At 39.7% G+C, this 12,424-nt stretch overlaps 1 protein-coding gene across 3 annotated transcripts in view; it reads left to right on the forward strand.

Moving 5' to 3' along the window:
* Positions 1 to 12,424, forward strand: part of strbp (spermatid perinuclear RNA binding protein) — a 92,882-nt gene that overhangs the window by 49,400 nt on the left and 31,058 nt on the right. For all 3 annotated transcript variants that reach the window (XM_005451381.4, XM_005451380.4, XM_005451382.4), the window contains exon 3: positions 4,385 to 4,564. In XM_005451381.4, coding sequence (XP_005451438.1) covers positions 4,562 to 4,564 — 3 coding nt within the window. In that variant the 5' untranslated portion in view covers positions 4,385 to 4,561. The remainder of the gene's footprint in view (positions 1 to 4,384; positions 4,565 to 12,424) is intronic.

Here is a 12,424-nt window from a genome sequence, read left to right on the forward strand (position 1 = left end):
TTTTTATGGCAAATCAGTAATCTAGGAGTTCTCTGCAACTTTCTCAAAATAAGCAAAATGCACTTTTCTCATTTCAAAATATTTGTTGACAACAAAACATTTGTTTGTTTTGTAATTTATGCTAATATCTACTCTGATATCAGACAGAATTGTCAGCTGGTTCCACTCAGTTTCCATCATCAGTGTCACATTAGCTCCACTTTAACTGATTTCCATGGGGGAGATGATTCAAATTCCCCTAAATAATCACTAGAGACCCACTTATCTGCCTGATGTTAACATCATTTTAGGTCGACATTGATGGCTAAAAACCCCCACTAACTGGTTTGGCTGGGTTCTAAGAATTAGAGCAGAGTGAAGTAAAAATAGTGGTGTGGGTTTCTCCACATGTTGAATAGTTACCACGACATGCGTGTCCCCAAAACACTGGCTGTTTAAAATATCTCTGTCTTTGGTCACAGAGCTAGATGACGCTTGAGAACAGCTTGAAAATTGTATTGATCCTGTCCTTATCACAGATTAGCTGATCGTTGTCGTCCCGTGGAGCTCGTTGGACCAATATTGTTAAAATGCCAGAAATATCAAATATCAAAGTTGGATATAATTGAACACAATATTAACATATTTTATATTAGAAGAGAATGCCCTAAAGGTCTTCTCATCTGATTGCAAATACTAAACAAAAACTAAACTCTGAAAGGGAATACATTGTGAAAATTAGCTCTGCCAACGCTAATTAGCACACTCTGTCTTTTGTCAACCGTCTCCCTCCCTTCAGTCTGACTATTCCACCGTTCATCACATTTGATGGTTATCAGATGAGAAAGGTGTAAATTGCTACTCAGAGCCATCTCAGCTAATTCCCAATCTCCCTGCTATTTTGCCTTCATTTTTCTGTCTGTCCTGGTCCCTTGTTTCTTATCCTCTGCATTATTCCTTTCTTCTCTGTATGGATGTAGTCACAAACTCTTGGAGAAGGAAGGGCATAATACAGGTGTGTTTTCCCCTATGCATAAACTTCTGGGATGAATATATTCAGTAACTGGAACGAAACTGAGATCATTTCTGCAAGCATGCCTGTGTATGTGTGTGTGCCATTTGCAGATATATGCATGTCTGTGTGTGCACATGCTAATGTCCATGAGCCACTGCTAGCCAGCATTAATGAGGTAAAGCCCCTGCCAGTCGCCCTTCTCAGGAGAGTAGCACACAATCACGTGTTAATGACCCACCAGCATGGTGTGAATAAGAGGGAAGATGAAGCAGGTGGGGGCAGGGGTGTACAAAAAGAGATGGAGGGTGGATGCAGAGGAAAAATGTAATAATTGGTCAGTGTGAGCCCAGCACCACAGGAGAGTTTATAAACAAACAGGCGGATATAGTTTGTCCAGGCAGCACACAGCCATTCGTGTGAAAACCTGGTCTACTTAGACACCCTAGGTCCCAGAGGAAGACAGAGGAGGTTGTGCACACAGCAGACCACATGTTGTTAAAGGGAAGAATCAGTCCTTTTTCAAGCATTTTCAGTCTTTTTTAATATTAGGTTTAGATTATATTTTAGATTATATTTATCATACCGTGTTTTTCATCACTGTACACTTGATTTTAATTAAAGAAAAATGAGAAGGAAACTGCCATGAGAGAAAAGTAAAAGAGAGGGGATTGATGGTGCTGTTTATTACGGAATAGTTCTGGTAATGAGAATCAAATGGGGACTGGCACTTTGTTATTATGCTTCTTGGCAGGGTGATTCTATTTTCCTGTGTTTGTGTGCTCTATTATCATGTGCATACAGTCCTAAGTGGCCAAGGCATGTTGGAAGAAAACTCATCCCCCTCGCTCCCTCCAGCAAGTAGCACTGGCTGTAAGTTAACTGGCAAAACACAAGTGCGCAGACACAGGCGCTGCTGCTGCTGCTGCTGCTGCCAGGTGTATTGAGGAGGTAATAGTTAGGCCAGCGGCCAGTGGCTCAGAGAGGGAGAGCTGGAGAGAAAATGAGCTGCTGCTTCTGGTGGAGTCGGTTCGCCTGAGGGGCCAGCTCAATATCTGGAGTTGTTGTTTATCCGATTCCCCTGTCATCTTGCACCACTTTATACTTGTCCCATAGTTTACCACTTTCCTCCTTTTAGCTATTCTCTCTGTTCTACATGCTCCTATACACGGCCAATTCCAATTCTGTCATTTTTCTCAAGCCGTTCACTGCATCTTGTACTCTTTTCTCTTTTTCTCCTCTCATGTTCTCATTCTTCGTGGGTCTGACTGACTTTTCTCAGAGGCTACAACATCACCACAGTTTAATCCCCCAGCAGGTCTAAGCCAGGAGGGATTGAAAAATAACAAGTGTGTTTATGCTCTCTGCCCCCTGACTTCACCCAACTAGAACCCTTTGGTGCCTTTAGTGTCTGCCTGTCTGCTCCATGTGCTTCAGAGTAGTATTATCAACAATGAAGACACTCTGCAGTGTTTCCAAATTACGACAAGAATTTTTGTTTATTACACTATCTCAATGAAAAACAAAAAGGCTTTCATATTGCAATAGGAAAACCTTGATATCATTTCTCATATATATGTAATAGGTCAGTATCGACTGATAATATCAGCTGATTTCATTTTGTCTTGGTTTGTATCCTACTGCATTGTTTTTCATATCCCTGCAAAATGTGATATCTCAGATTGAGTTTCTCAATCAAAACCAAATCTAGTGATGAGACTTTGCCCTTATAGTGTTAATGTTGGCTGCCTTTTTAGATTTCCTGCACTTTTAGTCCTCAGATCAGAAGTCAGTTTTACTTTATTGCTCTCTTTTAAATTCTAACATCTGTCAACATTTTGGTAAAAAAAATGTTTATCGCAGTTTATCTTCAAAAATTCAAATTTTTGAAGATAAACTGCGAGTGTTGCAGCTGCAACCCGTTATTTTTTACTGTTTTATTTTTCTTATTTTCAAGTGCTGTTTGTTCTCTGTTGTGTAAGTCATAACAAAGATCTTGTTAGCAGCATTTTTGTTGTTGTAATCATATAAAAAATGTAGTGAAGGAATAGAGGTGGACTGTCCCGCAGCGGCGTGAACTTGAGCCCCCTGAGTCTGGCAGGGCTTTGAGCAGCCAGTATGTGTGAGCACATTCAGACATGCACAGCTCTGTAAATGTCATTGCTTTGGGTTGAGTGTGGCCAGATGCGCCTGTGTACTGTCACTAGTGATACTGTTGACATTTCATTTTGTGAATAGGAACGTTGTGTATCTGTTCACCTCAGCTTGCTCCATGCTGATAAAACTGGCCTGCGTTTTCATAGAAACACGGGATATTTAGTCGGAGCCATAAGATGAGCTAAGGTAGTAGTCGCTTTGATTTACTTTTTATAGTCATGAAGTGATTATAAAAGCTTTAGAAAACCATAAAAGTCAGCTGTTTAGCAGCTGTTGAATCATTTGTCATTTGTTTGTTCTTGTGTGTTCTGAGTTTCTGCAGATTCTCTACATCTTTTCTTTTCAGTATTTCTTTACTGTCACTTCTGTTTTTATTTCTCTGAAAGTATTAAAAGCCAGGAAGAGATAAGGTTAGAAGAATCATTACTGTCACAGTTGTTGGAAGGCACGCTCTGCAACATAACAACCTGCTTCACCAAGCCCTAAACACTGTATTTTTAGGTCCACTTCTGAGTTTTGTCAACCTCTTCTTTTTTTAAAAAGTTTCTCCCTTTTTGTTGTTCAACCTGCAGTGAACTGAAACTCACTACTTTAGCATAAAGCAGAAGTCCCAAAGTGATTTTTCACACATTTTTGGGATCGTATCCGCTTATAAAGTGGTTGAAAATATCGCACTACGCTGAATCTAGTGACACAATACAGCCATGTCTTTTTACAGATAAAGACAATAAAGAGCATCTTATAGGAGTGTCGACTGGTTTGCATACATGTATGAATCAAGGAGAGCGTGTGATGCGTGTAACCAGCGTATGAAAACAAGCACATGTTTGTAATACATCCCCCACCCTCGGACTCCTGCCAGCTGATGAAAAATGAATGAAGGCCTGTGCGTGCGTGTCCCTGTGTTTGTGTCCACATGCCTATCTCCGCTCGGGCCAATCAGCCAATCTGTCAGATCTTTTACACAAGGACAGACCTTGCACCCCTGCTGACAGGACTGTGTACATGTGGGTGAGAGACAGAGAGCGAGTGAGTGCAAGTGAGTTCAGCAGGCTTAGACAGATGTAGGTTGCAGATGCGATTGTGTGTGGTAAGCATGCAGTCAATATAAATCTGTTTTTTTGATTGTTTTTATTTTGTGTCTGAGAAGAAATGGCCTTGCAATTCATCTGTCACACATCCTCTTGTGATCAAACTTTCATCCTTTTCTCCTTTTTTTGTTTTTCCATCTATCAGAGCTTCCCTATTGTAGAGTGGCGGCCAGAGTTAAAGAAGAAGAGCACATGAGGAGCGGAAGCAACGTGGCATCAACATCCTGACCGGTAACCTTGCTTCTGCACCCCACCACGTGCCCGGCAACTCCAGAAGTGACCGTCAGCAGGAAGGAAACAAGTGACCACTCCTCCTGCAGGCATGGTAATAGACTCTGTGTCTGTAAGTGCTGGAAGCTTGTGTATGTGTGTGTGTGTGTGTGTGTGGCTGTGCTAGTGCATTATCGGCAGTAGAGAAAGGACTTCTTCAGATTGTATGATGTAAGATAAGTTGTACTAGACATGACAACAGAGAGTGTGTGTCAAAGATAGAGAGATACTTGATAATAGATTGTGCTGACAGGAGTCTTTGAGTGTGTAGTAGAAAATTTGAACCTAATCATTATCGTTGGGAAAAGAGGAGAAGGGAATGAAAGAGGAAAAGGAAGTTATAAAAATGAAAAACAGTCAAGGAAAAGGTGGGTGGTGATTAACAGAAAGAGAGAAAAATGAAAGTTTAATCACTGTTTGGCATTTTCTAGATGACATTCTTGTAACTTTGCAAATTTGTTCTTTTTTATATTTTCATAATACTTGTTCTACATTATTACACCAGTACGCAGTCACTTGCTGACATGCTGAATGAGGCGTAGATTTGAGGTTTGTTCCTTACATAAGCAAAGGCACAAGTGAGAGAGATGTTACACAAGGAAAAAGATGCCATAAAAAGAACTACCATGTTGTTTAGGAGGAGGAGAGGTTGGCTGAAGAGATCAAAGAGAATAGAGGAGGGAGAGGATGACAAGTGGAAGCAGATAAGACCATAAAAACATAAATCAGGGACAGGGGCATGAGACATGAAAAGTATAAAGGATGTTGCAAGCAAAAAAGTAGGGTAGAAAAGGAAGGTTAAGAGCCTGAGAGAGGTAGAGCACAAGTGAGAGAAGGGATTGATTAATGGTCTTGGCCTGTGACAGTGGGAGCTGTACCCCTGAGGGGGGAGGGGAGTAGAGCATAAGATGAATTATTAAAAACTAGAACAAGAGGAGAATGGAGGAAAAATGAGGACAAAAACAAAGTGGAAGAGTGGTTTGTAGAGCAGGGAGGAAGGAAATAAAGAAGGAAGAAAGGGAAAAGGTGCTAGGGAGGATAATCATGAATGATTGAGAGAAATGGAAAGAAAACAAGATGTTACTGAAGGTGCTGAGGCTGGACATTACAGAAGAGGTCACATGACTGAGCTCATAAATAACCAAGCTTAATAGGACCAGTGCATGCTTGTGTTGCAAAAACAGTACTGTGATTAATCCCGAGTTTTGGTGATGCAGCAAATACTGACCTTGGCAAGGGTGTCACTGTATTAAAACAGAAAGTATACAAACAGCTTCTTTTTGATAGGTTTCCTCTGAGTTTTCTGCATTTGATAAATACACCTGCCCAAAACTTTGTTTGTGGTTCCTTATTCTGTATTTGTCTAACCTTAATGTTTAGATCCCGCTCATACAGGGCTAGAGACTGGTTGTGTATTCCCTTGGCAACAGGTTGAAAGACGCTGCTGGCTAGTTGAAAAGAGCGTGAAATGGAAAGTACGTGGTCTAAAAGCTGGTTCATGGTGGTGGCTTTCAGACATCTAGGATTTAACAATAAAAAATTTGCATTTTTTCCTTGCAGCTGGTAGTTGCCAGTGGATCAGTGACCTGTCTCTAGCTCTCAATGAATGGAGCTATCACCTTATCGTTTGGCATTACCAGCAACCTCCAGCAATCACTAGTAACCAGTCAATAAATACTCATTTTTCCCTAGCAACTGGTGGTTGCCAGTCACCAACCAGTCTCTAAGTGTGTGGGATTGAGGCCCTAGTCGTGTCCTTGTACTTTATTATTTGTTCATTTAGAATCTGAAATGTGAAGCACTGTTTGTTCATTTGTTTTTTTTACATTTAATAGTAGGCATATGAAAACGAAATTAAAGTTTGTATCATCTTTGTGTTTTTCAAAGTGACATAATTTCATGTTATTTGTTTTTTATACACAATATTCTGGTATATTTTTCATGTGCAGATATGCCATTATTTAATACTTTGTAAGTGTGCCCCCAAAACAGTGCAGTGTCAGTTCGTTTGCTTTAAGCACCCAGGTCATTATATTTTACAGGCAGGCAATAAACCTATAAGCCACGCTGACACATTACCAGGAACAAAGGACAGAGATTAAAAAAAGAATCCAATCCTTTATCGCAAAGTAGGTTGGGTACTGTAGTTTTGGATTGGGGGGTAAATAAGCTTGACTGATTACACCAGGCTTTAGATAAATTAGATGAATGTCATCCTGGCTGAAGCACATTTGATAATATTAATGGCATGCTTAACACGCCATAAGGTTTTATAGTAGTCTCCATTTCCCATTTCATCCCATGTTTATCAGAACTCTTGAGATGCTTGCTATGAAGTACCTATTTGATATTTTGCTGCAGCATGGAGTGTGATTTTTGTTTATATATTTTGATGTATGTGTACCCTGCTATTGTGTGCGTAATTTGAAAAACTGTGAGGAAAAGGGAGTGAACAATAAAACAGGATAGAGGAGTGTGGCAGGCCAGCGTGCCAAGCAGAGTGCAGATAAATCACAGGCTGAATTTTTAATGCAATCTCCCCTAGGCAGTTGGATGTTGCAGAGGAGGCACCGAGATGTTTGTTTTTTTAGTATTTCTTGTCCCTTCACTCAAGGCCTCTATTGTGACAGCTCTTTATCTCCTTCGACTCTTTGTGGTTTCATCTGGTGTTAAAGACATGTGACATTTTCTCAAGCACCACTTCTGATTTGTTTTTTCCCAGATATTTATAGATGGTGATTTGTTTTTCTGGGTTTTAGAGTAGCTTCACCATGGCCTGTGTTGTCAGCTACAGTACAAACAAACCTTTGTTTCCTCTGTAGCCTGGTGAAAATATTAAAATCCGTCTTTTCTGACCTCCCTCCATCTCCTGCAGATGTGTCACTTTTGTTTTCTTTGTTTGGTCCTCTTTTCTCCCTTATCTCATAGTCTCTCCTCACGTTACCTTGTTCTGTGTGCTGAGCACTCACATATCATGTCAGGCACATGCCTTAATAAAAGGAAAAGCACACATCTCATCAGACCCCCCCGCCCCCTGTGTGAGCAAACACACACATGAAGTACACTGAAAAATAATTGGCTGTACATGTATCCCTATCTCCTTCCCAATGCAACTAATATTGCTCCACCAAGTCTTGTCCTTGGCATTGGGTCACATAATTTATAGCAGATGGCTACAGAGAGACAGGATAAGGCAGGGGGAGCCTAAAAGAGACTGGCAGTAATGGAGAGGAAAGACATCAGAATCTGATGCTTCTTGTGTGAAGTAGCTGCTACTGGCAGGGTGCGTGCCTGGCTGCAACACCTTGAACTCAAATGGTTTTATTGCAGAGCATTAGGGACTGAATGAGCAGTGATGGATGGAAGTAATGAAAGTAATGTGTGTGTGTGTGTCAAACACACTGCGTTCGATGTGATTGTGTGGGTTTCATGTGCGTACTTCATCCAAATTTAAGGTGTGATGCGAGTATTAAATATTTGTTGGATTTTTGCTGTGACATATACTAAATTCTCTTGCATCGGTGTATCTGCATGCTAATAGAGTAAACATTAAGCTGTAAATGCTGTGTAATGCAGTTATGTAACATCGGGCTGCCAGCTGGTTAGCTTCACCAGAGCTTGAAATGGAGTGTAATTGGTAAGTGTGTGGTCTAAAAGCTTCATGCAACAATGGCATATGAAGGTATATGTGTACACACATACACAGCATGGTGTGTGCTGGTGGCTTTCAGACAGTTAGGATTTAACTATTAAAAATGTGCGTGTTTCTAATTCAGTTTTCAGGAAAGAATGCCAGGTAAAAGTTTACTTCACAATGTTGTTAGTTATTTTGGATGCTTGATAGGCTTGAATAGTCATACCATGCCACCCAGTGAATTTGATGATCCTCCTTTGGATTGTGCCACAAAAATATGCCATCATAAGCTTTGAGGCATGCTTTGATGGGATAGACTGTCAGGAACCAGCTCCCAATTCTCATCCATAATGTGAGAGCGCTGGTGGAATAATCTTTGTAGTTACACAGTAAAGTTATGTTTAAACTGTGTTAATATAGTACATGCTTCAATTTTCATTACACACTTACTATATCACGTCCAGCATTAACGACCCCCAAACAAAAACAGTCACCAGAGATCATTAGTAGCAGACACGGCTCAGTAACAGCTGCATTACACGTTCCAAATTAACAATAACAGTGAGAGACCTGAACGTCTCTAAACCTGAACGTCTGTGAGAACAGTCCCGAGTTTCATAATAGTAACAAATAGGTTCTAATACCCAGTAAGTTTTTGTTTATACACTGACTTTATTTTCCAACTGCCATTAAAATGCGTACCAAAACATAATGTGCTGATATTGGACACAAATTGATTTTGACACTCGGGGCTGTTGCAGATATTTTAAGATCATGATCCTCGTGTTTTAATTATCATGTGTGATACGCACACATGCTCGCAGGACTGGGAAGCATACTATCCAATTGACCTCTAATTTATATAGCAGTCAGGTTTATCTCAGTAATCCCTAACAGACTGATGGTACACCATCAACCTGCCAATGCAAATGAATATTGATCAAAACGTTCCAAAATCACCTGTGAAACTGAGAAATCTAAACTCATTCAGCATACTTATCATCTCACTAAATGTCCACAACATCATGTCAGTACACACTGACTCAGGGGGTTGATTCTTTACAGTGAGACCTGTTTGACTGCTCTGATTTACTTGGTGATCGGAGCAGCTGGGTAACAACTCCCCCGGCCCTTGCAGGTCGAGTAGTTCTTGCTCACATACATAGATACAGACACTCTCCTCGCAATTTGGTTTATGGCTGCAGAAGCTTCCATTAGCAACAGCTCATAAAGTTTGCAACCGTCGGTCTGTTAAACACTGTTCTGAGAAGACACACAATATGAGGTAGTCACTGCACTTTAGGTACACAAAGATACTCTCACGGAAGGTACAAGAATTTTCTCTTAAGTAACAAAACTGTTTTGGTTTTATTTTTTTTATAAAGACAATTTTTTTGCAACCTGCAGTTCTTACATTTTTTTTCATTTGGTCACAAATTAATTCAGAGATAATGCACTTTTAATTGATAAAAATTGTTCATGCGTTCTGTTTGTTAAACAGCTGTTTCTACATTATAGTACTGTGTCCACTAAGCCTGGTTCTCAGACCTTTTTTTGGTATGTCTTGCTCCGCACCTGGCTGTCTGTGTCCCACCAATGGGGCCATCTCACAGTTTTAGAAATTCTGTACTTAAAGACAGATAACTTATGCCATTAACCCGAGAAGACAGCAGTTGAAACCACACCAAACTGACTGAATTAAAAAATTCAACCAGGCCGTTTAAGCCTCGGTACTCCAAATTAAGATATGATATCATGGGTTTTTATTGGTGGTATATTCTTTGAAGCTGTCTTAATTTACTCCACCAGTTTGTCTTACCAGACTGTTAGCGATTCGCTGTGACTAGAGTGTGTAACCCTGCTAAATGTTCTTGTGACATTCGTTATACTGAGCTGCAGAGGCTGTAAGGCTGCAGTGTTGGTTCGTCATTCTGTTAATGGCTTTAGCTCACTCGCTCTATTGAAAGAGTGTCAGCAGTTGAAATACAAATTGGACTATTTAGTATTAAAGCACCTTAGCAAAGTTGGGATGTTTTGTTAAATATAAGCAGTGCTTTTCAAATTGTTTAAAGTGTATATACAATTTTCTACTGAGAAATCTTGATTGTTTGAGGAAAAGGTATGCTGATTTTGAAGTTGACCAGCACATTATAAATAAGTTGAAACATTAGTGGGGTTTATCAGTCTTCTTTTTATCAGAAAGCAGACAAGAAAGCAGGGAGCATGGCATGCAGTCTGGGGTGGACTCAGACACGGGCCTCTTTAGTGGCACCTGCTCAACCACGTGGGCCAGACAGCACCCTAAGTACTGGTGTTTTTACCATTATGTTGCATCGTTTTTACAGCACCCATCATATAAATCTGTGACATTTTTGACAGATATTCCAAAGAATATGATATAATATTTCTGAATATTAAACTCTCTGTGACAGGTCAGCACACCTCTCAGGCACAAGCTTCCACACACATACTTTTGTAATATACCTTCTTGTAGCTGCTTCCTATATTTAGAGTGTATATATTATTTGTTTAATATCCGTCTGCCTGTTTGTGGCATTTTTGACAATATCAGTAATATATTCTAAAGTATATTATAGCAAATGTTTGAATATTAGTTTTAAAATGTATGAGAGAAGTATACAGAAAGGATGATATCCATTTAAGAACTATACTTGCAATGTAATTTGTCCTCAGACTGCAGTGAATAAAGAAAACCTTCAAATTGAGGGAAAAGCTCACAAATCCAAATGCAAACATCAGGCAGGACATATGAGAAAACAGTGCTTTCGAACAGTATGGTACATCACTCTGTTTTTGTTTTGTTTATTTAAAATAATCTTTAGTTAGGAATCCCCATAGCTTCCCTAATATGTTCCATATTTTAGTCTTTTGATGGTAATTTGTGTTTGTGTTTGTGTGCCAGGATATTGCTCCCACATCAGTTTGATACATTCACTGGCTTTCGTATTAGATTAAATTATTATTGATAATCAGCCATCTGTAGTTGGTAACAACCATACACTTTATACAGTCATTTATAAGAAATCTGTGTTAAGGTAAATTGCATTAAATGGAATGTTATTAAAAATTTGTGGGCAACTTTTATCTGCAAACAAAAGGGATTTTTTTGTTTTGAAGTGAAAATGTTTTCCAATTGTTGCTTGCTGTGCCAAAAGCCTTGGTTTAAGGTTAAGGCTAGGATGGTACTGGTTGGGGTTCGGGCTAGCATAGGTCGACAGAAAATGAATATCAATCATTGTGATGTCCTGTCAAGTGATGGGAACATGACTGAGTGTATGTGTATGCTTGCATGAAGGCGGTCTTGCATGAAGGCGGTCCTTGGATTTCAAGTAGATTGATAGTAGCACTCATGCTATACTGTGAATGCTACTTGAAAAAGCTCATCACTTCTGGGCATGTGTTTGCATGCTGTTTCTGATGCCTGCTGTGTGGTTCTCTTTGAGGAGATGTGGCTATGTGTGTGCGGTGAATAAAGGGAAATGTGGGTCTTGGAGATAAGCAGGTCAGCTTTGCAGCTTACTAACAGCACCCTCGTTTTGAACTGTATGTGTCGTATGCACCTCGGGCTCCCCAGAACAATATGATAACCCCCACAGTTTAAAAATGAACCCCATCCTTCAGATTCAAGTTGCCAAGCAATCATGAAACAATATCTTGACTTCTTTTTTAAAGTTTTTTTCATTTTTTTAAAACAGGAGAAAGCAAAGCGAGGGAAGTAAAAATAGACAAACCGAAAAGAATTCCAGTGATCATAGCAGTAGAAGAGAAAAGTCGAAAAAAGGCAACATGAAAGCCACAGTGATGACTCTAGTTGTTCTATTTTCATGTACAGTCACAAAAAAATCCAGACAGTGAAAGAGAGCTGAAATTGAGATTATAACAGAAGCGATGTTGCTCCTAACCATCCAAGCACTCAAGAACAGAACTGAAATAATGTCTTACAACAGATATTAATTATCTCTTGTATGAGTATTCCTGTTATTAATTAAACAGCTGCCGCAGAGATTTTACATTATGTGTATTGCAGCAAATTTTATGCATTGATAATAGATTGTAATACATTTTCAATGCAATTATGCCGAGCAAAATTGGAATAGCTAATGCATAACACTCAGATGTTTAAATACTTTAGCACTGCAGTTTTTCCCCACTGAACAGTTAGCCCTGTAAACCTCTATCCACTGAACTCTGTGAAAGGATGAGAAGTGTTTTCATATGAATCCACATAAGCACCGCGGACCCATCTGGGTGGTATTAACT

Source organism: Oreochromis niloticus, linkage group LG7 (assembly GCF_001858045.2).
Source record: "Oreochromis niloticus isolate F11D_XX linkage group LG7, O_niloticus_UMD_NMBU, whole genome shotgun sequence".
Lineage (NCBI taxonomy): Eukaryota > Metazoa > Chordata > Actinopteri > Cichliformes > Cichlidae > Oreochromis > Oreochromis niloticus.